At 43.6% G+C, this 27,881-nt stretch overlaps 1 protein-coding gene across 4 annotated transcripts; it reads right to left on the reverse strand.

Moving 5' to 3' along the window:
• Positions 1 to 1,010: 1,010 nt before the first annotated feature.
• On the reverse strand, positions 1,011 to 27,881 carry NUTF2 (nuclear transport factor 2). Of its 4 annotated transcripts, none has more exons than XM_076349540.1 (6): positions 27,814 to 27,881; positions 25,567 to 25,620; positions 17,196 to 17,320; positions 13,683 to 13,754; positions 9,466 to 9,564; positions 1,011 to 1,548 (listed from the first exon to the last, which is right to left on the reverse strand). In XM_076349540.1, the coding sequence occupies exons 3-6, from the start codon at positions 17,292 to 17,294 to the stop codon at positions 1,435 to 1,437; spliced, it is 384 nt and encodes a 127-aa protein (XP_076205655.1). In that variant the 5' UTR covers positions 17,295 to 17,320; positions 25,567 to 25,620; positions 27,814 to 27,881; the 3' UTR covers positions 1,011 to 1,434. The 4 variants fall into 4 exon arrangements, with proteins under 4 accessions (XP_076205655.1, XP_076205653.1, XP_076205654.1 ...); XM_076349541.1 differs by lacking the exon at positions 25,567 to 25,620 and adding an exon at positions 5,806 to 5,963 and having other exon boundaries at positions 1,461 to 1,548; XM_076349538.1 differs by lacking the exon at positions 25,567 to 25,620.

Below are 27,881 nucleotides of genomic sequence, written 5' to 3' on the forward strand. Positions count from 1 at the left end.
CCACACAAAATGCCTCTTTCGACTGAAAGAGCTAATCTCTTCAAGTGATTAATTCTGAGCGCCACTTTCATAGCATAGAAGCAGCGACAGAACAGTCCCACATTTGAAACGGAATATACGAAAATGCTGCAATACCAAACAGGAGGGCCCTAACGTCAAGAAAGCTCCGCTCCAATTCAAATGCCAAAGCGGCCAGATCTGAGAACCGACCGCCGTGAGCACACCCCACCCCAGGCTTTCCTGACAAGTCTCAAAAAGGGAAACGCCCGGTTCAGGTACTTCGAAAGCGAGCTCAGCGAGGCGTGCTAATCCCTTGAAATCTGGGGCCTAATGGCTTAGTGAGGTCTGAAGGCAGAGCGAACGTGACTCTGCTCCTGTGCCATCTCATATGCCAGAAAGATTAGTTTAATAAATCCCTTCACTGGTGGAACACCGCCACCTCCAGGGTGGAAGACACACGACAGCCAACCACGTTGTGAAAACCTGCACAGCAAACGCAGTACTTGTTACCAACCAGCTCCAGTTCTAACGAAGGGATGCTAGAAGGACAACACGGAGCACGAATCTGGCCAGGGCTTTAGAGCTGGATGGAAACTCCAGGAGGGCAGCGCTGGATTGACATCCCGTGCGTCTGCCTATGAAGAAAATACAGCTGTCCTGTCCAGCTTTGAGGGCGAACATAATAGATGTCACGAAGATTAACTACAGGGTACCATGACTGTTGTCATCCTTGTGTATTATTTTAGGCTTTTGCCTTGGTAAAATACAACAGCTGGGAACTAACCTGTCAATGTTAAAAACTGAGCTAGAAGTCTCTGTTATAAAAGCTGCTGAGAGGGAGAGAAAAAAGCTGTATGGCCAAGGGCATACCTGACCTGCCTTCGTTGGTAAAGCGATCAAGTGCTCTTCAGTTTGAGAGTTTTAGGTTTGTAAACATTATCTCACCAGGCAGACACGAGGTGCCCAAAGGAAGCGGTACCATACACTCCATATCCAACTCATTAAAACAATTTAAACTGTTAAGAAAATCTCATGGTTTTATTGTGTAATGTAGCATTGGAACATCTGAACAAATCATATCTGGGCTGTACAGGCTGCTGTTCTTTCATTTCTTTGGGTTATAGAGCATCTTGTCAGTACAGAAACAACAACCTTTTGCATTATAAATTCTTTCCGAGGCATGCTGGTACAACACAAATTTCTCTCGTCAAATGCAGCTAAGTCTAACTTCCAAACATCATGCACAAGAAACTCATCTAGTGACAATGTAAACTCAGCAGAAGGGCAGGTCACAGGTCTTGCTTGCTCACGCTCTGCAGTGCTGCAGGTTTGTGTATGATATTTGGAATGTTCCGTGAGTGTGAATAATACCAGTAAGAGGAGAGGAGGGAGGGAAAAAAAAAAAAAAAGCATGGGTGCCTCGGGGTTGCCAGCTCAGCCAAAGTTGTGCAATGCTAGCCTGAACATGTCATTGGTGCAAACCCAGGCATCGTTGATGTTCTTTAATAGAAATATCTGGTGGAATCCCATGATAGGGTCTTCATCAGCCTGTAGAAAGAGAGGAAAAAAAGTTCAAAAAGCTCTTTTTTGAGACATGTATTGCAAAACTCATAAGATGACTTAAAAGCTAAGGTTAACAGTGATGTCACATGCTGTAAGATGCCTAGTACCTCAAGAGAGACTAATACAACCAGAGGTTCTGTTCCAAGGTGCTTTGCAGACAAGCAGCTAGGGGCCAATGACACAGAAATCCTGCAATGGCATCTGAAATTGGGGTTTTCTGGAAGGCTTGGGGACATCTCCATCGCAGCAGCTTCACAACACTGATAAGAGCATGCCCGCCTCAGTGTTGAGTCACAAATTTTCTCCTTGGGCCTTGCCCAGGAACCAAGCATAAAACAAGGTCTTTCAAAATTAGTTTGTAGCTGCTGTACTTTGGACTGGTGACAGAAGGGAGTTTCTGTAGAAGTCGGTATCAACAATATTGCCCAAGTGATCTATGTAATGATCTAGGCTTTTGAAAGCTTTCCCACAGCAGGTACAGCTGGCCAGCGACGTAGCACTTCCCACTTCCACTGTCCAGGAACAGCTCGAAGGGAGCGAAGTATGTGCTATAGCTGCGTCGAGGTGTTCTAAGCACAGGGATCTTTGCAGCAGTGCCTCAACTCCTGCCTTCGGCAATTCATCTAGGCGGGTTATAGTGCCTGCACTATATTTACTGTATTACTACGAAAGCAGAAAATAGTATTAGAGCGAGACTAGCTCTCCCACCTAATGTTTACCAGTCTCCTCAGAGACATCATGCAGGAATTAAAGCCTCAAAATAACATAAATGATTCCCAAATCAGCTAGAAATCACATAATAGGATTTAATCTGAACAGCACACAGGACCTAGCTACAAAACAATCTTCTGATACTGACCATAGTGTATCCAATTCAGCATTTTTGGAGGATTTTACGCTCTATTCTTTCAGCACACAACTATTCAGCTTCAGAAAGAGGGGGAAAGGCATAAAAAAAGCATTGAAAAGCAGCAGCCAGAGGAGCACATGAAACAGACTGTCAAAGTGCTGAACGTTTATTCTCAATGCTCTGCTGCTGTCCGTCAAGAAAAGCAAGTGAAAAGGTTGAAGAGCAAAGCAGATTACAAAACAAACAACAAAAAAAGTCTCTTTACTTAAAAAGTAATATTCATGTTTTGTGAATTTTATCAAGTGATAAATTGACTGTGAAGCAAGTCAGCTTTGAGGAGCAACTTGCTAAGGACATCAGTTATATCACAAAACAGCAAGTCTGCCAGAGCACTGGTAGGATCAAGTGCATGCAAAAGCAGTGTTCAAATCTAAAACTACTGCAAGGATTTCCACAGTGGCAACTGCCTAGGAAATAAAACGGTGTAGATGAAGTGCGGTTTATGAAGCGTATGCTAATCCACAGAGGAAGACCAAAAGGGGCCCTAGATTAGCTACGGCCTCTCAGGAAAGTGATACTGAAATCATGATGGACAATTATTTTTATTGTTTTTGAAACCAGCTCAGAGCTCAATAGCTATCAAGGCAAGCACAGCGTTAGCAGTTAGTAGGAAAGGAGCAGAGAACCAAAACCCATAAGTAAGCAACCACATAAATGCACAGAGAGCACCCACATATCAAATCCTGCATGCACTTCCTATCACTAACAAAAATTAAAATGGTAGAATAGGCAAAGGCCAGAGAAGGGCAAGAAAGATGAGCCAGCTACAGGACAGTTTCCTACTGAAGAAAGTAAATTGAGTATGACACTCTAGCTTGGAAAAGTGTGATCAGGGTGAGGAGAAGGGGCAATATATCAAATTACTATAAAACCACAAAGGACAAAGTGAATGAGGAAACTACTACAGCCAGAAATTAAGGAGGCAACAAGTAAGGCCAGAAGTATGAGCAAGTCTAAGCGTTCAGTAGACAAGTCAATGAAAGAAAAATCCTCAAGCAAGACAAGTGTCAGTAAAGTCACTGTTCAACAGGTTGATGAACTGGGCAGCTTTTTGTCACATTGATACATGCCTCCTTTTGCATTAGGCAGAGGCTCCGTAATAATCAGCACAACGTGAAGACAAGCAATTATGCTGGATTAGACCAGCCGTCCATCTAGTTCATTAGCACATATGGCAGCAGGCGTGCCAACTATTTCAGGGGAAGTATTATCACTATTAGATCTGTCCAGAAAAGATGCTTGCATATCCATGCTGAAGAGGGGGCCTGTGCACTGAAACCCACGCGTTTATGCCTTTTCTAGCTTTTCCCGGGTATCAAATAGAACACTTACACGCTAGTGCAGTCGCACTACTGCTTGATAGTTGGTAGGTTCCTGGACACGAAGGAATATTTAAGAAAACTGAGTAGCATCAGGGAGCTGTACATTGAACTTTGACATACAGCTTTGTAAAGCATTTTATTAATGCTATCCCTTTTGACTAAGTTGGAACGAATTCATATCCATGTCAGCTCCTTTCTAATGGCTTAGTTTGAACCAGCCAGGCAGAATCGTTGCAGCTTGAATCACTTCTAACCGACTCTATTAATAAGCATTTAGTATACTCTCAGTTGCCCTATGGTCTCCTCTTCTTTGGTCACTGAGGCATCTATTACAAGTTGCGTAAGTAGTTTTCACACCAAATTTGAGCACGCCATTACTGACACGAGTACACTTTAAAAATATACCTCTGGTAAAAAAAAAGATATCACCACCAGACTAGTTTTAGTGTAGGTTTCCTCAATTTCTGATAAGCCTAGCTGCACTGCAGCTCTTAGTGCTCTGGCTTGAGGAGAATTTCCTCCCTTCTTACTCAATTCAGGACTGGACACATGAAAAAAAGACTGAAAGAAAAAGGGAATTCTTCCCCGAACACTTGCTGTTGTACATATGGCAAATTGCCACAATGAAGTCACACATTATTGCTTTCTTCATTCCTTTCATGTTATGTCTTCACAGCATAGAGTAGCAATATACTTGAAAAACAAGGAAAATCCTAGGCTATATTTAAGGTGAATGAAATAATTCACAGTTCGTTCCCAAAACTCTGAATACGTCCTATTAACATATAACAAAGACCCACAGTTGAGTGACTTGAGATGCTCTAGAAGACATCGACTAATCCTATCCCATTTTATTTTGGATCTTCACCACAGCTCAGATAACATCACCGAAACTCTTTACCCTTGCTGTCCACTCCAAATTCAGCGATGTCCAACTCAAAATTTGCATTCCAGATGTGAGCCCAGGCTTGAAACACAGGGGCTTTATTTTTCCTACAAAGCTTTCCTTTATGCAGTTCAAATTCTTTCATGACATCCTTGAATTAAAATTAAAAAAAGTCACAGAATCGGATTGGAAGGATCCTCTGGTTTCCAATCCAGCCTCATGCTCAGCATGAGCACGGACTACCAGCAGCATTGCATTGGCCACAGCTTTGTCTAGCAGCCTTCCAAACCTCCAAGAACAGACGTTTCACAAGGTGTCCAGGCACCATTTCCCAGGGTTTCAGCCTTCCAGTGAAAAAATCTTTCCCTTGTGTCCAATCTGGACTTCCCAAGTTATGGTTTGCAACCACTGTCCCTTGTTACACTGTCTGGCACCACCAAGAACAGTTTGCTTTCAGGTTGTTGGAAGTACTCAACTACTTTCCACCTACATTTCAGGCAGATTGTCCTTAGCTGCCTCCTCTCCCAGCTCCACAAGCTCTCGAACACAGCAATCTTGGCAGCTTTTTGACCTCTTCCAGTTTTTCTACATCCCTTCTGACCTGGGGGCTCAAAACTGTAGAAAGTCCTCAGCTCACAGAGCCGTGGGTCATGTCGTGAGTACTGGATGCAACGCTACTTTGCAATCAAAGTTTAGCTGCACAACTTTTCTCCTCTTGTCTGGTCAGAGACAGTTTTACTCTTTCACCAGCACCCCACAGCAACTGTTGATTGAACTGCAGGCTTGCAGCTATCCTTATCTCAAAGGAAAGGCTAGTTACTTAAGATAGCAGGTTCTTTCAGATGCTAAGCCTCATTTAACAGGCTTTAAGCAATGCTTTAAGTGTTCAGCATGCATTACAAAAACATCCAGTGATTTTAACTGAAAATTTCCTTTCCCTTTTAAGACTAGGAAACACCGCATAACAATTAGTTATTCACACTTAATTCTGCAACAAACACTTCAAATTCACACTCTGGGGGAGAGCCACAGATCTGCCACATTGCTCTGAGAACGTGCAAGACACAGCCATGCTTCTCAGCCGAGCTCAAGTGACAGAAGAGCGAGAAGAGAGCACTCCTTACTCAACCAGGACAGCGAGGACTGCATGGAAGAGAGGTAAGGCAGAGGGTTAAACGTTGTGGAGGGCTAGCCTGAAGACTTCATTGGTGCACACCCAGGCACCTTGAAAACTTTTCAACAAAAAGGTTTGGTGGAAGCCTAGAACCTGGTCATCATCTGCCTGAGCACGACAGGAGAAATACGTTACTAGGTGAAGCACACTGAAAATACTGGGTGACATTCTGGATGAACGTTGGCAAAGCAGCATCACACCAAATGAAACTCAATCCTAAAGGCTTAAACTGATGCCTACTCTTCCTAGTTGAAGCAAGCAAGCATGCACCCAGACAATGAATAGCAATAAAAAAATGATAATAGAGTAAGTGGAGGTATATTTATTGCACCTCTACAAAAGGATAAAAGAACATTACTACCTATCCCAACATCCATTAAAGAGGATCTTTCATACGTTTACTTGAAAATATGCTTTTCAATTAAAGCAATTACTGTACTGCTTCTGCCAGCGAGTTAGATCCTCGCTAGTGACATTCACCCTACTTAGATGCTCTGTGACCCTCCAACATCTCCAAGAAGCTGTTGTGACTGGTCCCCTCAGTGCAGATGATTATTTTGCTGCAAAAGATGTTGCTTTTTTTTATATTTACAGTTCATATTATTATTAGCATGCTGGGCTGTGGACTGGAGCGGCACAGAGGCAGATGCACATCCTGACCTTGTCACAGGGCAGTAACGATTTCAACTGACCCCGCTTAAATCCCCCTCCAGCAGGGGAGGCCAAAGGCTTAAAACAGCCCAAACCTGCAGGTTTACTTAGGGCGCAATACTCTGGTAAAGGAAATACAGAGTTTGACAGTAATAGTCCTTGACCCCATTATTTCTTCAGAACTATTCTTGTACGGTTAAGAAGAGAGCTGAGGCTTTGTGACAATTTGGTAGCAGTTCACCCCACAGTATATGCAGGGAGAGTAGGTGGTTTTTCTGCTTTGGTTTGTTTTTTTCCCCCTAAAATCAAACAAGATCAAAAATATAATGGTTTAAGGAAGAAATACAAGATGTGCCCAGCTCACTTAAGAATGAGTTTCCACTGAACTTTGGGACTAGCAATTCAAGCAACTAAGGCCTCAGAAAATCCATTTAAAATATCATGCCAAGAATGACTTCTTAGAAAGGGCATGTTACAGGTATTTTAGCATTATTTTCTTGCATTACTCTATTAAAAGCATTACGCATGCTCCTTCATTACATAAAACAAGCAGATGGTTGTGAAAGTCGTCTTCCTCGTGCAAATTTCGCTAGTTTTTCTCAAGACCAACAGATGCGAGCTGTGCAGAACAGCCACACCATTAAGAAGGCAACCTTTAAATAAAACCAAGTATGCTGCTCCATGTTTGTGTGTTAAAGCGTACCCCGTTCAACTGGAGCTATAGACGAGCCACTTGTTAAAATGCACTAGCTGAACCCAGTTGTTCTCAGTTACTGCACTGTATCGAAAACAGCACTGAGATGCATTAAAATGGCTGTCAACACCTTTGTATTAGCACAAGAAAAAGTATTCGCTGCATGTGACAACCAGGTTCGTGTACTGGCAGAAATGGTTACTATACATGTCATGCTACAGACTGTTACTGATTATTTCGTTTGTCCACCTGTATAAGTATCATACAGGGCGGAAGCAAGAAGTCAAAGTTCAAAGTTGACTTTGACTTTCTGGATGCTTCCTCAGTGAGAAGCAGCATTTCCCAGGCATTAAAATGTGCTTTTCAAAGCTAAGATTGGAGACACATACACGTGGAGAGTGGAAAAGTGTTGCCTCTCGTACTAAAAATTCACAAACAAGTTGGATTTGATCATGACAATAGGCATACTTTAATCCAATATGTTCTTTCCAAGTACCTAGATCCACTATCACATGATCCCTGAATTATTCTGAATAATTTCAGCGAGCTGAAGTTATTTAGAGGATAAGAACAGCACAGTAAGAAATACTACTCCAAGCCACGGTATTTACGGAAAGCTCCCAGATTGCATCTACAACCCTAACGACCATACTAAAGGATGAGAAAACCCGAAAGCTTTACAGAATCTTTAAGAACTTGGTATCTTACCACAGGATTCAACACAAGCACTGTTGCAAGCTGTCATCTGCTTAATGATTATGCAATAACCTTAAAAACATGACTGTGCAAAACCAGGTGCAGACGTGAGTGGCCCAAGACATTGAGCCAAAAAGCCTTGGTCACATCAGTGACCAGTGCACTGTTTTGTGCACACCCAAGAGTAAGACAGATGAGATCAGCATGTCTGACTTCATACCTGTCCTGCAATTCAGCGTTTTCCGTGGCCACCTGTGGCTGTCTTTCCTCAACAGAACATGTGCAGGTGGGATTGAGCAACAAGAAAGCTGGAATCCAACTTGCAGCTAGGAAGCAGGAGCAACTTTAATGAGAGCCAAAGCTATCTGTTAGGCTTAGAAGTGGATGCAATATGCTGGGAACTGCTCTTCTCGACTGCCCAGCACAAAACAATTAAGGAGAATAGCTAAGGCAAGCAGATTCAAACTTTCTGTCCTATGTTTGCTTAGTTAAGAGTACAGTCAGTGGAAGTTTGAATGTTTTGATACCAAAGGTGCCATTCAGAGTTAACAGGAAAAGGAAACCTAAACGGCTATTTTAAAAGAAACTGGGTTCAAGTAACTCTAAAGACTGGATGGCTTTGGAGTCCTGACTTGACAGCATGGCTGGACCAAACCCTGACAAATCTAACTCTGGTAATTTTAACTATTGCTATGTAATGTCACACTTTTTAAATAAGCACTGCCCACTGTGAGCAAGTTGTGCCTACAGCTGGCTTTACATACAGGATATTTTTTGCAGATTCCAGGGCAACTTCCTTCATTGACAAGTAGTGTAATTAGCTTACAAGTCTGTGGCCCTAGTGTATTTAGATCCAACATTTCCTCAAAAGAACAGGAGACTGGGTAAGTTTACGCAGTTCAGTAGTATAACGTAAACAGCAATGTAATCATACTACAGCCTGAAAAATAATCTGATTTCTTCACAAGAAGAAGCTGTTTCAACAATAAGCGTTTGATCTCAGAGGCCACGCTCCCATTGCTGAACCAGTTTCAACTACAGAGGTACCGGACTGCATTAACACCAGAACTGTATTCTTGTGTCCTGTGACAGAAAAGAAAAAGCACGGTCTTACTGAAGGGTTCTCAGCTAACAAGAAAGTGTCTGCTAAATCACAGCTCGATGCATAACGTTACATCAAAAAGCACATTAAACTAGTTGTGCTTATGCTGCCCAAGAACACTGTAATGATGCTTTTAAATGCAGAGGACACTGAAACCTTACTGCATCAGGGTAAGCGAAATATTGATGCTTCTAGAGCCCATATGGTATTTGTATGCAGAGTAAAAACCATGGTACTTTGCTTGGCAGGAACATATGACTGACAAATTACCTAGTGCTAGTCATCTGAAGGGACGAGCAGTGTCTTGACAGTCTTGAACAGTAGAAGAATGACATCCCCATGCAAGCTTACCAGTGTTCCTTCCCCACCCAAGACAGCATTTTAGTGTTTTCAGAAATCAGATGATTTCGAATCCTGCAAAAATCTAAGACATAAGCATTTGTTAACCTGTAATGGAAAGAGTTTACCTTAAGCTGTCCCACTACCATACTGAGTATACAGCTGTCAGGTGTAGGTTGGTGGTCTTGTGCTGTGATGCTGTGTTGTATTTTTTGGAAAGGGAGGCTCTGCAATGAAAAGAAAGCAAAATAAGGAAATGTGCAGTCATTGCATTATTTAACTTACAAAACAAAGATTGAGCAAATCCAACATTATGAAGTGTTAGACTATTTTGGTAGCACTGCATGGAGAGTTGTTGCAATTCGACACTATTCAGGCTGGGTTGATCATAACAGCTGTGTTTTTCAAGCACCGAGACATGAAATAGTATGTCACCATATACGTTAAGCAGTACCTTTTCCTAGTCTAATTACACTGCCCAAAGAGCTTCAGTTCATCTACAATTTGAACGTTCATATGAAAAAGGCACAAAGCTTCGCTGCTCTGAACAGTGTTAAAAGATTGTTTACCAGACAACTCCAAATTTGCTTCTTTGTTAAAATGGCTATGAACACAAAGGAAAGGTGGTTGACCAAGAACCAGTGTTGAGGACTTGAAATCCACATATCCACCTTTCCCCTTTTTTCTTTCCTTCGTAACAGCACCTGAGGGGAACCAACACAGCAACAGGCACCATTCTTTGCCATGTACCAGGCAGGAGCAGGGGGAGAGGAGGAGGAGGTGGAGATCAAAAGCATACATATTGAAAAGAAAAAAAAGCCTTCCATGCTCATGTAGCAGATGCAAGCATGTCCGGAGTTAAGTATGCAAGGAACACACCTTGAGAAACACCAGACACTGGGGAGTAATTCCTCTCTTTCAACTTAGACCGCATTCACATTCCAACCATGGACAACTAAGCGGTGAACATTAAATATCTGGGGGATCTCAGAGTCCTGTCACACAAACGCCATTTTAGGACTGTACTATCAAGAACTGCATTAATGCTAGACGCTTTAGAAGTGGCAGCTCAGCACGGATGGAGCTCTGAGTGACCACATGGCTGATACCCAGAGTCCATGCACTGCACAGGACAGCAGCATGCAGTCATTTAAACCTTGGGTTGTACTTCGATGCTTTTGCTTCATTTCCCTAATTTGTTAACAGGTTGAGGTAGACCCAAGGACGTACTTTGACAAGTTCTGCATTTCACTTTAGTGGAAGGAGCCTGAAAGAGTTCCTACAAGGCCTAGGTACAAGAACAGGAGACCCCGACACCTACTGTCAAGGATGCAAAGTACAGACTTGGCCCCGACAAGCATAAGGCTTCAGGAAGAATACCAGGAAGCTAAATCCTTGGATAATAGAAAACACAGAAACTGGAAGGAGCAGTAGCTGGGGAAGCAAAGGAAGTGTACAGAGCAGCCCTCTAATCAGAGGGACACTATTCAAGAACATTCTCTAATAAAGCCTGCAGTGTTTCCTCTTGGCTGGGAGAACAATCCCAACCTACCGTGAACTGCAAAGTGAGCCACTGGTTTGTAATATGGAATAGACATTTAGTGACAAAAAAAAAAAAAAAAACACAACAACAGAGCAGTCTTTTCTGAACTACCAGCAGAATATTTTCCAGGGTCACCATCCCAAACTTGAGTGTGCCTGCACAAGCATAGGCTGGGACATTGAACACCCTTCCTTTGACAAAAAGAGCACTATGAAGCCTGGTCCCACCTCAGCACAACAGCTCCTTGTTGAACAAGTCCTGCAAGAAAAGTCTCTTGAAAAGGCAGAGACATGAAGGGGAATGGATGTGGTTGTATCCAGAACCCAGCTTCCAGTGTGACAAGATGCCAATGAGAAGTGAGGCTGGGGAGAGAAGACAGGGAGGAAGGAAAGGCTTCAGAGCCAAGAGCCCTGCAAGATGGTGACAAGGAACCAAAGAAAAGGCTGGGCAAGATGGTGCCTGTTTCAAGTATCTGCTTGTCTCCTTCAGAGAAAAGGACCCCAATGGTTGGCCAGCCAAGTGAGCTACTCCTCATGTGATGCAGTGGGGGAAATCCCACTGGAAAGAGTAGGGTCAGCTGATAGGAAAGATCACTGATTTTTAGGATGGAAAGAAGCTACCTCAAAAGGATGGTTGCTTATGGACACCCATCTGTACTGGAGAGAAAGATTTCTTGATATGAAGAGTACAATAAAAGCGACTAACAAGTGAGAAGCCACACAACAACCAAGGCTTTTAGTGTCCTCTGACACTAAAACTTGTCTGGGCTTTCACTACCAAAACCTTGGAATCCTCCTGGAAGTCAGGTAAGAGAAATTCTGCAAGAATAAAGTCGAGTAGCTTAAACTCATTCCTGGCAACAACTGGCTACCTGTCCCAGCTTCCTCCTTGGTCCAGGAGGTTCGTAGAACTACAGGATTATCTCAAATGCTCAATGTAAATCAGGCTGCCCCCTGATTAGGACAGGCACTCTATTTGAAACAACTCCTAAGTCCAGCACCGATTAAGACAGAAGGAACAAGTGTCAACTCCCACTCTGCAACAAGGTACAGGTGCACCAGTGCTGGCAAAGCAATGTCTTTACAGCCTTGCCCTACTATATTAGCATCATCTGACAGAGTAGGTTGAAAAGGTGCCATAGTGTTGCTGTTACACAGCAGAGAACTTGCTGTAAAAGAAAATCCTGCCTCTTGGCATTTACACTGATTAATCATCCAGGCACTGAAGAACACAAGACTGCAGAAGTGCAAAAGAATTCCAGTGTCAAACTTTCAGTGATCTGCTCAACTGACTAAGACGCTCCAGAAGCACAGAGTAGGTGAGCACATTAAGTTGAAACAGCAAACAGAGCCCAAGTAGCCCAGTGCTGACAGAGGTATGCTGAAAGACATTAGAGTCACGGTAAGCTGATACAGCCCCGTAACGAGCCATGCAGTGGAAGGGCATGGAATAGTTTTACTGCATTTCTTCCTTACTTTAAGCAGATAGATACAAGTCAGAAAAAACTTTCCCTGAGGCAAAGTAGCATGCCTTCACTCACCAAGCGAGACTGTGCAGCAGGCACACGAATGCAGAAAGTCCAAATGGCACCACAGACAGGGAAGGTAAAGATGAGTAACGCTCCAGTGGGAAAGGGGCCGATCTGCACTGGGCCAGATCCAAGGCAGCAGTCTGAGACGCTGTGGCGAAGCAAATGCTTAGCTGGTTGGGTATCTAAATGGCTGCTAGCCCAGAAGTCGAAAGAACACTGAGTACACAAACAAGCAACTCTGGAGCTTGAGTATCTCCTCATCTAGAAGTGAGCAGTTGCAAGCTGTGCTATTCTGAGGTGTGTGGCCCTCTCAAAGACAATGCAGGCACCTAAAACACAGATCCAGGGGCAAACCTCAGCCTTCACGGTTAAAGATGTCTTGGATGAAAGCAGTGATTCCAAAACACAGGAGCAGTAGCTGTACAACAAGACAAGCATCGAGGTTAAAGATTTTTTTTCTCAATGTGTAATAAAAATGGTGTATCTGCCTGATATACCATGCTCTGAGCAGAATGTCTGAGGACCTAAAGCATGCCCTCTACATATCTTGCAAGAGAAGCAAACTTTCCAGTTTCATGACAGCTTATAAATACACCCAGTTTTATAACAGAAGCATGGATTTACCCAAAAGGTAAAACTTGGCTCCAAGTTTAACTAAATGAACATGGAGAGAGATTCGGTCTCTGTACAGTAAGAAATGCTTTCCTCTCCCTAGATGAAGAGGAAACACTGGTTTCAAAGTCCTGAACCATAACTGCTCATATCTGAACAGCTGACAAATGCTGCACTGAGGATAAGTCAGGTTCTCCACCGTAGAATTTATTTGCAGTTTATGTATCAGAAAAATTGTTCCTTGCAATAACCCGTTTAGCCTGTCATAGGCAGATCCAAATAACAGGTCTGCTATTGCTACTTCCTTGGCATGCTTTAGAAGAACAAAAACCCCACCTTTCATTCCTCTAGCTCACGGGGTCAGCTTATGAACTATACTTTTTAAAAAGTAAATCAATAACGTCAAATGCAATTGCAGTCACAAAATAACCTTGCAAACTAATGGAGTCAATTAACATTCCACTATTAGAGCCACCAATGGAACACCCCACTACACAGAATTAAATCACAAGTAACACTTTTTGAAGACCAAAAGCTGGAAGCACAAGTCCCACGTTCAAGAGTTTTAAACTGCTGAAGTCGAAATCAAATTTTCAGAAGCAATTAATTTATAGTCTTCAGAACTGTTTGCCAAAACATCCGGTAAGGATTAGACTTACAGAGAGTTTTTCAACAATAGCTGCTTTGCCCTGGAACTGCTGTCCTTCCCACGTAAGGCATGATGCATCAATCTGAGGGGAAAAGAAAAACAATTCATCAACCTGCTTAGGTAACCCTTAAGCAAACCTGGCAAGAGACTTCATTTACTTAGCATATATCCTTAGAATCCAGCTACTTGGAAACTACCTTAGAATCCAGCTACTTGGAAACTACCTCAAAGGGAGATGGAAAGAAACCACAAAGAGTAACTGAAAAAGTTTGGAATAATCAACTACAAATTAAGTAAATTAAATTTCATTATCATGATTCTACCAGCAAAAAAAGTTCCTGCCTTTGGATCACAGTTAGCTTTCAGAAGAAAATCTAAAGGACACCAAAAAAAAATCCTATGGACACAAAGTCAAGCATGCAGAGAGACAAAAATATATGAAGAAATCTGACAAAGTTAGTTGCACCACCAGTTTTTTTTCCCTCTCAGGTACTGATTTGCATATCCTGCTCATACCCAGAAAAGTAGAATGTGCCTCTAAATGTTTTCTAACAGACTGCCCTGTGTGGCATGAAGTGATTGAGGCGCTTCAGCCTACAAGCACTTCCAGTATATGAGGGAGGGCGTTTCGAGCACGCTACATCAGGTGCAACAGCAACAGGCAAGAAACTTTCTATTCAGCTTCGGATACTCTGTTTAAACCAGAGTCACAATATCCTATTGCTGACGTAGCTCTGCCTTCTCAAATCCAGTTTTAAACCTTGGCCAACAGACCATTTAAACTGGTTTCCACTGAGCTCAAAGTCTGCCTGCTGCCATCTCCAAACAGCACCCTCACCCTACACCTGATAGCCCAAGTTCTCGTGCACCCTGTCACAGATGGCTATTCCTTCCACCTTTTTGAGTTTAAATACCTCCAGAAACATGATTCCCAGCTCTTTCCCATCCAGCCTTCAACTCTCTCTGAAGCTCTGAATGTCTCAACAGAAAACGGCAGATTCCAAAGAACTCCATTTGTATGCTCTCTGGTAGATTTTCCAGGCCGTTTTTGACCCACACTGTATCAAAAAGCCACTTCTTTCAGCCACGCATGCTGTGCTGAACCTGCACAACAGTCACAACCACCTAAAGAAGCTTCTGGTCCTCCATGTATCATCAGAAGGAACTATATAGTGCAGCAAGAGCCAAAAGAACAAAGAAGGGGACCAGGAGCAACAGCACGAAACATTTCAGGGTCACAGATGCAACCGAAAGCAGTATGAAGAGCTCCTCTTGAGTTTGGACATGTTCCTTTTACGAGGAAATAGACTTAGATTGTGTAATCTAAGGTCACACAGCAAGTCATCTGGCTGACACCGCTTGCATCTTACATGGCATCAACTCCTGACGTTGATAACTTGAGAAGCCGGGTGATGGTACCAGGGAATGAGGCTATCCTCTCAAACATTCAAATTACAGCCTTCAAATATGGAAAGTCACAAAAGCGGAAGGGATCCAAAACCTGCCTTAGTGAATCCGCTTCAGCAGGTGAGCACACAGTGGCGCAGGACCCTCCTGATGTTTCAAAGAGTAGCAAAGGACATAGATTAAGTTGGTGAGGGAAATACGCTCTTCCTGAAACGCTACAACTTCACATTGTCTCTCATCAGTGTCCACCTGGCAGTCTGCTATAGGTTACCTCCATAGCCGCTTCCTGTATCAACAGTCTGGGAGCAACTGCTTCAAGAACAAAAAGCATCCTCTCCTCTATCCCAAAAGCCCTACAGATGAGAAAACGGCATAAAAGTAAGAAAATATTTCATCATAAGTAGCCACACACCCAAAAGCAGAGGAAAGAAGTAGCTACAGCATTTTCCTGCAAAACAACTGCAGGGGGATAACTGCAAAACAAGTCTTTGACTTAGTGCTGCAACTCATGTAACTCAAGCAATTCACAGCAAAAGCGACTGGCCCAGATCCCTACCTGGAATAGGTGACAAAAGCTCAACTGACTTGGATTACACCACTAAAGGAGAAAACCGAACCTTGCGGTGGAAGTAGCAATACAGGAATGCAAAACAAATCCAAGAGCGCCCTGCTGCGCTCCTGCATGCTATAAAATTTGTTCGCTCCCACATGGTCTCAGAAGGCAGAAGCTCATCAGTAAACGTGCATTTCTGCAGAAGCTCCTCTAATTTAGACATGTTGTGACCTTGGTGCATTTTAGCCACACAAAACAGGGTCCCATGCTCCGTAGTTTAGGAACCCCACAAAACAATACACACCGGTGACCTGCATAACAGCTCTCCTGACTACATTTGCATAGGTATCGCCATTGAATGATGCAAGGCAGAAAGACCCTAAGGGTGGAAAAAGCCCAGGAGTTAATTGTGTGGAAGGCCATGTTTCCAGGAATTTAAATTAGCCTGTACTTATCACCAGTCTTCTGAGGATTGAATGTGTTTTGGTAATAACATGACAGAAACTGCTAAGTGCCTTCATATTTAGAGCTGTGGACACAGGCTACTTGTTTTTCTTGCTTTATAGGCTCTCTGTACACAGCTTCTTGGCCAAAGTAAGGCAACAGTCTAGCAGTTAGCAAATACACAACAATCCAAAGAGCAAATGCTATCGGTGCTGATGGATACTGCTGAGGTATAAAGAGGGGTGCCGGATGGTGTTCGTGCAACAGTTTCAATCCTCAAGAGCTTGGTGAAGCTTCAAACAATTCATCCAGCAGATGAAAAACAGGTCAGAAGAACAGGATATGCTGCTAGAAGACTTGTAAGACTTGAGTGTCTTGCTGAAACGCCTCAGCCACCCAGCAGCATTCCTCACCACCACTAATCAACTCCACACGCAAAGCATTTTGCATGTTCTGGAGGAGTCTTCCCCCAAAACTTAAAGCTGATGTTCCTTGGGTTTGTTACAGTCTTTAATTTTGGAAACCAAATCTATTTTGCCCCAAGTAAGGAGCAAAAATAAAAACCTCATTTTTGAAGAAATTTAAACTGAATTTAAATTTAACAAAGTCTAAATATTTAAACTGGATTCAGAATTTTAAATCTATTTTAATGTTCTGAGGATTAATATAGCATGAGATCCGAGAAACATCTGCAAGAACTGCTAAACACAGAGTACGCCTTAATCACATCCCACTTCAAGAGGGAGCCAAGCAAATCCACGCCTGTCAAGTAATGGCAAACTAAGGCTAGCGTATTTGCTTCTACAGAGAATTTCATCACAGGATCACCACCAGCCCCCTCCACTATAAGCCACTGTCTACACCCAGCCGGGGATTTTCTGAGTCTGACTGCCTATAGATAAGGCAGACAAAGTTCAAAATAGAAGTGAAACAGAAAATGCAATAAAGTGAAATAGAAATGCAATAAATAAAAGTCGAGTAAGTGTGATTGCACTGACTGACATTCTGGAGTCAGGATAAAACCCACTATCCCAGCCCTGTGTATTCCCACACATCAAAATAGAGACACCTAGACAGATAATGGGAGAGAGGCCCAGCCCTCTTTTTGTAGATACTTACATATATTGCTCCTAACTGAGTCCTGTCTGCATCAAAAAGCTGGTAGTAATGTTGTACAAAGCTGGACCCAATCTGCTCCCAGATAGGCTTGTCTCCCATTCTGAATCCTCACCTAAAGCCAGTGACTGTAAAACAAAACAAAAAAATCATCAGAAAGAACAATCACATAAATAAGCATAGCACTTGGCTTGAGTATTAAGCATCAGTAAACACAGATCCTCTCAGCTGGCCAGAATTTTTCTTTGGAAGTAGGACAAACCTCACCTCTGTATCCTAGACTTTTGTGAAATAAAAAAATCTTGGCATGGTTTAATTTCTTATTACAGTATTTGCTGATTTCTAGAGCTATTTCTGTGTGAGGTCACAACTCATGTACAAAAGTGGAGAAAAAGAACAAAAATGAGTAAGTGTTACCACCTTATATTTACATATTTCAAAAATTACACCATCTGAAAAAGTTGGCAAGCCCTTGCTATTCGACTTGATCTCATTTACTGTAAACAACTGACGTGTTAATATGGATTGTCTGCAAGTGGCTTACACCAACTGATTTATCTATTCAGCTCCTCAGGTATTTCACCATCCACAGGCCATTCTAAGGAAGACTGTCCTTTCAGTGGTACACAACAGGAGTTATTCACCAGCTCTTTGCTTAACACAAGCTTACTTTCCTCTTCTATCCTGTCACTAAGGCTGAAGTACGCTCAACATTTATCTTCGAACCTGTAGTAATGTGAAGATACAAACCATGATTTTTCAGTGGCGAGAATCTGCGGTTCCCAGTGAAGGTACTGGAAGCTCAGAGGCATCCCACACTTCCGAACAGGAGTCCCTCTATCTTAGAGGGACTAAACATACAGCACGTGCAGCGGTCCAGACAGACCCAGTCTAGAAACTATCACGCACAATCAATACAGATGATTGCTTTACCATGCCATTAAATTTTTCAAGAAAGCAAATTCATTTTTTCTTTATTCTGATATCTCTCTGAAAGACTGAAGAATTGTGCTAGAATTCAAAACACAACAATGCTGCGCTCAAAACCCACTACATTACATTTTAAGATCTGAGTTTACTTCAAGCAAACTAAATTGTACTTGCTAAAGGTCCCTCTTTGCAATCCCTGACCAGGAACCCTTGAGCTACAGATCTGTGAGTTGGGAAAGGCATGAAATTCTGTTTTAGGACACAGGCCATGACAGTTATTTTGTCTTCCTTTAGATGTCAATTACACACACACCTGTTTAAGACTTGACAAATTCCTAAGAGAAGCAAAAAACCATATTCCTAAGATCTCCACAGGGAGTATTACCAGGCCTAGCTTTCTGCGCACAGACAAGAAAGGTCTTTTCATATTTTAGGCCTTTGGCTGTTTGAGCTTTACTCATACACATGGGAACTGAAATGGGTTCAAACCCTAGGCCAGAAGTTTTAAGGTTACACAAATTTGACCAGACTTAGAGAAGAGCAAATATCTTTTACTCAACTACCAAAGTAAAATACAAACCAAGAACAACTGCTAGAGCTTAGACACCCAGACTACTTGATGGAGAAAGTGGTTGGCATCTGGGGAGCAGAGAATGTGACAGCATAGAGAGCTGGCAAGGTGGTTCTCCCTGATGAGAAAGGGATGTTTTTGTAGCCTGCGAAAAGAGGAGAGGTTCAGCAGGAGGAGCTTTGGTTGTGACAATGCACCACAAAAGCGTGCCACAGACTCCGTGGTTTTTGACATCCAGCTGATGCTGGCTGCACGCTAGTTCTCAAGCGCACCTTAGAAATTTGTTTTATTCGAGGATGAGGTCAAAAATGAACTTATGATAGAAACACACCTATCCCATTTTTAAACATCCTTACTTCAATATCAACCACCTAGGCAATACGGCCAACATCAAACTCGGTAACCCTGCACACTAACATAGACTAAAAATTCACAGACTTGTTGCCACATAACTAATATTTGAACTACAAATTATTACAAAAAGATCTACAATCTGGCATCAGTCACCATCACACGTGCTCCACTAACGCTTGCAATACATGACTCGGTCTGAAGGAGTTTTACCCAGTGTGGTTGCTCCTCTGGGAAAACAGATGACAAATTAAAAATCCATCCAAGTACAACAGGTTTAAAAAAAACAACACACACACACACCCCCTGAACAACTTAAACCTACTTCTTTACAAGACAAAAAGTTGTACTGATTGCAAATCCATAATTGCCACATACAAGCGTAACCTGGAGCAGATGTAGAAATCAAACAACTTCAGCCTGTATTAAAGGATTGTACGTTGAAAGAAAACCACCCTGAAACCATCGCACCAACTCCCTGGAAACTCTACTGAGTGATGCCCACCCTGCTGTTAGAGAGGACTCTCATGTCTTGTTTGGAAAACCAGAAGTACTAGTATTTAGTTTTGAAGTCTGCTGTTTCCATTCCAGACCTGCAGGTACCTAGAGGCGTTGGGATGGCTGTGGTGGAGCCAACAATCAGCCCAAGTGAAAAATCACTTCTATTCATTTTTTATGGATCGTCATAGCTTCAACTTCAACCCATGAGCTCACATCACTATCAGATATCCTTCCTAAACATTCAAGTGCAAATCTAGTCAACAGTATCGATGTTAAACAGCCGCACATCTAACACTGAGATGAAGTAGTGAACAGCAAAAAACACACCAGCTTATTCTCCTGAAGCTAAAGGTAGCTATTGCTAAATTAAATTTTCACACACACACGATGTGTATTCACCCTTAACAGCTCACCGTACCATCATACGAACCCAAGATCAAGCTGTATGCTAGCACTGCACCTCGTTCGGACCCAGAGGCCTTCAACTCCTCAAGGCACAACAGCCTCACTCAAGCACCAGATGCCTTCTGTTCAATCCTGAAACTGTGAGAAAGCCTCCAAGAAATTAAGGAATTTGTCTTTTAAATACAGAAAGTAGTATTATGGGTTTTAAAACTAAAAATTAGTATGCTAGCTTGCTATCTCCTTCTAAAAAAAGTATTTGTATTTTGGCAGGTAAAATACCGTTAAATAATAATTTAAAAAAACCCAGTATAAATTTGACCAGTTATAATGTTGATTTTGCGAGAAGTGAGAACCAAGCTAAAAAAAAAATGCCGCTGAAATTAATCATCCTTGAGTAATGCTTTTTTTTTATTACAACCTTGCTCTTTTTCCTGTGCCATTCATATATGGGTTTGCTGAACACTCTCACTCTCCCTGGAACATTTTTTTTATTTTCCGTTTCTGATTTGTCACCTTTTCCTCCATGCTGTCTTATGTTTTCTGCCTGCCATCAGAGATGTAAGAAGCTTAGAGATGTACCTAAAGAAAGAACAAGACAGGAATGATCTTGTGTGTCATCAAGCCCAGTCCCTTTCAATGAGATCCAATCCATATAAGATTGCATTGATACATTTAGCAGGCTGTTTTAATGAGATAAATGTAACATAAAAGGCTTTTAAGATCTATTCCAAAGCTAGGAAGAATGCACATGTTCTCATGTTGTCAAACACTAGGACAACACAGCTGTGCCTCAGAGCCATCCAGCCAAATCTATCCATAGTTCACTCAAAGTTTGGTTACAGAGGCAAGAATACTCAGTTAGTATTAAGCCAGATAAAAGAGTTTCAATAAGCTAGAAAGCACGTACGATGTGGCACAGCTGTCCTTTTAAAGGCATCTGCAGAAGTTACCACTTACGTGTCTTATTGGATATTCCACCTTAATTCCCCATGGAAAAGGAGACAGTTTCCTTAAGCTAATTAATTTTCTTTCCTTTATGACTTCAAACCAAACCTACCTCATCGCATCTACTTACGAACATCACAGCCCGTTTGATTAACAGCTTCTTCGCAGAGGCACAGCAGCAAAGCTGAGCTACCAACACAGAGTGTAATACTTTAACTCACGTTACTCCGTTTCTTGGAATCTGCTCATATTAGAGAATTTATCCCCACCTCAAATACCACCCAGCAGTCAGTGCTCAAGCTGAAACCCAATACAGCACACAAAGGCTGCAGCTGCCAGCAACTCTCTCTCCACCAGGTATATGCTGACACTGCAGAACTGGGATTGCTGCTCCACAGGGGACTTTTCCTCGGTGACGTCTAAATCAAATTTTCCAATACCTTTGCCAGGCCACACACTGACACATCCTCAAGTGTAAACTCCGGCCCTCTGCACATCTCTCACCACGCTTCCTACAGCTCTCGTCCTACACGGCACCATGGTGTCCCCAGTACCTACATCTCATGTTCATCCCTCATCCCGGCACTGCCACTGCTGCACAACGCCTTGGGGTACACAGCATCCCTGAACGCACAGCCAAGCTCCTGTGTTCAGCATCCTGCAGCACAGGAGCGGGAATTCATACCCTAAACCATGCAGAACTTCCCAGTTCTCCACGACACCAGGCTTTCCTACATGCAGTCACGGAGTACCAACATCAACAGGACTTCCATAGGGCCCCACAGTCCCAGCAGCCCAGCCTGCACAGTCTATACTGCCCAACGCTTCTGTTGCTGCTCGACCTTGCCAGATCGTCCAAGGCTACGCTACACCCCAAAGCCTCTCTCCCTCCTTTCCCCATAGGCTCCTCCAGCTTGTTGTGTCCTGTGCCACCAGCCATGCTGGCCCAGGAGGGAGACAACTGCCCGAATTAAGCTCCCCCTCATCTGCTTTGGCACATGGCACCAACATGATGTGAAGCTGCATGACCCAAACAGTAGTAGCACCAAGGAGGAAAGAAAGGTGTGAGACAGAGGAGGACTGGAAGAGAAAGGAGCCTTCACATGGGCCACGAGTGACCTTGAATTAGACTAGGGTTACACTGGCCTCAGGCAACAGATTTTCTGTCCACAAAATCCAGAAACACAGAATCTTTCCCATTGCCTGTCACAGCTTAGATGTTCCTATCTACACTCATCCCTCTTCCTTCTCTGCCTTAACTCCGGGCGTGAGAGATCAGCACGAACGCACCAAGACTGCCCCTAACTCCTAAGGGGAACACAGTCCTTAAAAGACCCATTTCTGCCAAAGGTCTGGATGAAAACTCTTCCCATTGCTTCCTTCAACAAACAAGAAGCCACGAAACCACCTGGAGACGATTCTCTGTCAGCATGCTGCAGCACAAAGTCCGTCTTTCTGCTTGAGCGCCATCACCAGAGCTACTCGGAGGTGTAACTTGAGGAAAAGCCACCTTCTTACCTGGCAAAAATAGAAAGAGTCTCCTGCCGACAGACAAATAAACAGATAGCATGAAACATGTAAGCACCAGTGACATTTGGAGCAGGTGGGCTATCCTCACATCGCTGCAGTACGGAGAAAGACCAAATAATTGTTTCAACCGGCAGCTGCGTTTACTGCATTATCAGACCTGGATGTATGTGAGCTTACTGCTGTAAATTAAAAAAAATTACGTCTTTTTGATTTCAAGTATGGCAGACCTGCACTTCTATAAAAACCCCCCATTTTCTGAAAACGTCAACAAAAACTAGTATGAGCAATAGTAAATTATAACATAAATTGCTAAAGAAAACGAAGGTGGTCTCCCGGGGATTGCCACTTCTAAAAAGCAAGCTGCACTCGAAGAATCAATGAACAACCATCACAGGCAAATAAGCTCAGTAAAGACCTTCTGATCTGTGGAATACCAAGAAAGAAAACACTGAATTTAAAGAGGAAAAACCTCAAATTAATACATTCTAACATGCTAGTGGAGAAAAAAAAAAAGCCATCTATTATCCAGTCATGACTACACTTATTCTGTAAGTTTGGGTATTAAAGCTGGCCCTACACACCACTGCAAAGTTAAACTCTCTTAAGACTGAATTCAAGCTTGTTTTCTGGAAGATTTGAAAAATCAGTGTAACAAGAGAGCACCAATGCTCCCTTTAAATTGGTGCTATTGGTCCAGCGGTATATGTGAATCCATGGCAAACATGGTTTAGACCATCAGTTGCTGCACCCTTCACTACTGATTAACAAGAGTAAATAAGGACAATGAAAGAGCTCTCGGTTGTTTCGGTTCCTGTTATTCATGCCATTTCTACCATGCATGTATTTTTGATCACTCAGATTAAAAAGAGTGAGCAGTCTTTAAACTGCAGTAAAAAAAGAAAAAAGTAAAGCAGCAAACAGTTTTTAGACTATTTTCCCTTCAATCTCTTTTCTATTGCCACTAAAACTTACAAAGATAGGAGCATCTCCTGTGCATGCTTTCTAGGAATGCAATGGAACCAGCATCACAGGACCAGCTAATCTTCTCTCAAACAGATCATCTATTCAACTACACCAAGAATCACTTGATAACAGATTGCCCTTCCTTTAGCAAAGCCATACACTCTCAAGAGAAGAAACTATGCAAATTATCACAGAATAACTCAGGTTATAAGGGACCTCCTCCAGCTCAAAGCAGGGTCAGCTAGGAGATCAGACCAGGTTGCCCACGCCTTTATCCACTTTGATCCCCAAAAACTCTGATGCTGGAGACTACATAACCTCTGTGGGCAACCTGTTCCAGTGCTTGACCGTCCTCATGCAGAGGGCAGCTCTCCCATGTCCAACCAGAATCCTTTCTGTTCCAATTTATGCCCCTTGTCTCCTGTGCTCCCACCAAGTACCCCTGTGAAAAGTCTGGCTCCATCTTCCTGGTAATGGTCTGACAGATACGGGAGGCTAGGATTAAGCCCCGCTCAAGCCTTCTCTTCTCTAGGCTAAACAAGCCCAGGCCAGGCAGAATGCATGTTAACACAGGGATGATGAAATACTGGAACCTACTCGGGGACACGATACATCATCAGTCATTTATCTTAAACACACTGTACCTCCTTCTGAGAAATTCCAATTTAGTGGTCAATCCTTCTCCATTTGAAAACCTATGAAACTTCCAGTTGAGGAGCAAACTCATGCATTCAGAGACTGAAGGAATTGCTTCTCTTGGGTATCTTCACTACCATCTCCCTAGTAGCCGACTGATCCATGGAGGCTAACAATCTGAAAATTACTGCTCCAGGCCAATCAGAAATTACTGATTTCCACACAGACCTTCACCTAGTAATTGCTATGGGCTGCGCTGTGCAAGAAATCACATTATTCTAAATATGCTTTCAGATCTAAAAATAATTAAGTCTAGATATGTGAACAACGGAAGGATGGAAAGGGAGAAAGGGAAGAGTGACAAGGTGCAGACTGTTTCCTTCTGAGAAATGCGGAAAATAAACTGACCTTCCCCTTCTCAGTCTTTTTATTCCTCTACTCCAGCTTCATTAAAACAAATTAATGCAGGAATTATGCCAACCTGAAGTATATTTTTTTTTTTGGTTACGGATGTCAGCAAATACAAGGCCACTAGTAAACAAAACACACGGGGAGGACGCCGGCAAAGCTTTCACTGTGCCTACAGCTTGATGCTCATCGTATCTGCACCCTGCCGACCCAACAGAGTCACAAAGAGTCAGCAGAGGTGATTTTCAAATATATAGACATATATTGTATTACATACAATTGGATAGGAAGACATAATGTTTTGTTGTTAAGCAATATCCACATTTGGCATTTTTTCCACAGTATTCTTGCTGCAATCCAAAAACTGAATTCAAGTTTACAAGGCTGAAGTCACGTCTCTTTTCCCCAGGATGTACCCAAGACTGCTCAGTTTTAAAGTAACAGAGGAGGCAATGGGGGACGGGAGCAGGGGGAACTGCTGCATCACATTTTTCTTTACCTTATAGGCACAGTAACATAACATTTAATCTCCAAGAAACAGCAGAATATAAAAGATATTTCTATCTATCTGACTCTATCATGACAGCTGTTTCAGGTTAAGAGAAAATTAGGAACTGATTTTTAAGTTACAGAAGTAAATATATTATACTACAGTTATAACCCTTTTTTCTCTACCAAATCATTACTTAAAAATTAACCAGGTTTGTTCATGACTCAGCAGCAAAATAATATTCAGTATTAATTTTTATTCTACATAGAACTTCTATTAAAAAAACCACAGTTTAATCCTTGCAACTTTTCTTGTGGTTCACAACTGAAGTTTGGCATGTTTGAAAACAATCACTGTTGTATGTTTGTTAAAAGTAGCCAGTTGTGTAAATAACAGCCCTGAATTAGATAGCACAAAGGTAGCCACCCCTAAAAACACAGCCCTAGGTACCTTGGTGCAGTGATAAATGCAAGATAACCTAGATAACATTGCTATTTTGCATTATATTACCCCATAATTTTAGGTTTGGCCACAGCATTCCTCTGTTATTGACTGGCAGCATTCAAAGTATGGAAAGTTTTCTCCCACATGCTTTATGATCCGCAAGGTTTTCATGTGTGTAAGCAAAGCTTGTTATACCTCACCTCCAAATGACTGGGCTCCAATCTTTGGTTGAGCTCCAAGTTTCCAAAATACGCCTAAAAAAAAAAAAGCCACCGAAACTTTTCGTACGGTATCTACCCAACCATCTCACACTTCCACAACCACGCTTCCCGTCCTGCTTTGCTTCCTTTTTTTCCTCCCCTGCACCGCACAATAGCCCTGCTTCCAGCAACATGGTATGCAAGCACACAAATTGGTGATGTACAAATATGAATGTCAAAACTGCCTGCAATGCCACAATATTTAGGAGTTTTAAAACAACTGAAAGAAATCATGCTTACAAATGTTACCAGTTATTAGTCTATATTGCAATCCTTACACAAAACATACTCAACACCGCCACTAACTAGACGATCCTATTATTAATGACAGGGACAAAAGAAACCCCAACAGAGAGAACTGCAGAAAGTTGTTACCATTTGCATTTTTCTAAAGAACTGAACAGACACAGATGTTAAACGTATTTCAAATCATCTACCAAACAACTTGCAATCTTTTAGGGAGCAACACGAAAGAATAATTAGGACCCCAGTTGGAAAATAGTTAAATAGTCCAAAAGTAAGCCAAAATGTCATTGTACTTTAAGTTAGATTACATTTTTCACCAATAATGATATTATATACAGTAATTTCTCTACTTCTATGCGGAGATAGGCAAAATGCCTTTTTTGTTGCTGCTAAAAGAAAACTTAAAGGCACCAAACACAGAAAGCATTGCTTGAACACAACTCCTCCCAGAAAAAGAGAAATAAAAAAAGGACCAACTTGAGAAGGTGGCTGATCCAGCAACCAAATTTAACTTTCAAGCAACAGTTCTGCAACTGATTCCTGTTCCTATTCAAGCATTTACCTGGGCTTTGTTCCCGTTCAACCGCAATACAATGTATATGCCACAAGTCGAGCTCTAAAGTACACATTTACACTGGCAGCGATGGACTTCAAATGAGAGCAAACAGTTAAAGCCTTACAGCCTGCCTTAGACAGGGAGTTAAATTTGAATCGCAGGAACAGCATCTCTGGGACTTAATGACTTCAGAAAGCTCTCTCATATTAACAAAATGCAACATACACTCTTCGCCGCTGTAAATTTTCGCAGGTTTTGATTGCTTTTAAAGTTAAAAGTGAAAACGGCTATAGAGGTGGAAAGAAAAAAAAAAAAAATCACCTCTTGTAGAATCACACCGGAAACTGGCAACTCAAAGGAAAAAACTAGACGGCTACAGCAGATCACTGAGCACACGCACTTCTGCGAGTTTTACTCCAAGGATGCGTGAACCTTTCGTTTTCTATGTGACAAAGTGATTCAGCCACGTCAGGTTAACTTCAGTCCTCGCACAACCTTCTGGCAAGACAGTAATGCAGTAAGAACACCAAAAACACTCGAGGCAGAAAGCATACCCAAGTGCACCTCCTTCACACCGGGCAAACCATCTCCTCGCGGTGTTGGCGGTGGGAGTTCATCCCCCCTACCCTTCCTCGCCGCGATACCGAGCCACCGCAAAGCAAAGGAGAAGCCCCGCGGGGCAGCAGGCTCGGTGCCTCGGACAAGTCCCGGTGCCTCGGACCATCGCGACGGCAAAGCCTTGAGCACGTCCGAGCAGGGACGGCGCTCCCGGGAAGAGCCGCTTGCTGCCGCAGGCTGGGTACGGCGGGGCTCCGGCGAGGCCGAGGAGCAGCGCTCGCCTCCCGATTACCTACCGGCCACCCGCCGCAGGGATCCGCTCCCTGAGCCCGCGGCCCGGGCTCACCGCGGCGGAGGCCCCTCGCTTCCCGCAGCCGGCCGGAGGAGCTGGGCCGGGGGCCTCCCGCCCCCCTCAGCCCCACCACCACCACCACCCCCCCACACCCGCCCGCCCACACGCGGGGCCCCGCCGAGCCGCGCCCGGCCCCCCCAGCCCCGGGCAGAGCCGCCGCCGGCGGCTCGGCTCCCTCAGCCGGTAGGCGCGGGTGCCGGGCCCCCGGCCGCCGCCCCTCGGGGACCGCGCTGCCGGCACCTCAAAGACGGGGAAGGTCAGGGCGGCTCCGGCCGCCGGCTCCCGCCCAGCCCAGCCCGGCCCGCGGCTGCCGGCAGCGCCCCGCGGCGGGGCTGGGGTCGGACCACGGGGCCGCGGCCGGCGAGCGCGGGGTGGGGCGGCGCCATGTGCCGGCCCGCGGGCGGGCGGGCTGGCGGCCGGGCCCTCTCCCGCCGCCCCGCCGGGGACCCGCCGCCGCCCCGCCCCCAGCACTCACCCCGCGGCTCCCACTATGGCGGCGGCGGCGGCGGCACCGTGCGCGGCGCGAACCCCCTCAGCCTCTCT

Source organism: Aptenodytes patagonicus, chromosome 11, assembly GCF_965638725.1.
Source record: "Aptenodytes patagonicus chromosome 11, bAptPat1.pri.cur, whole genome shotgun sequence".
NCBI lineage: Eukaryota > Metazoa > Chordata > Aves > Sphenisciformes > Spheniscidae > Aptenodytes > Aptenodytes patagonicus.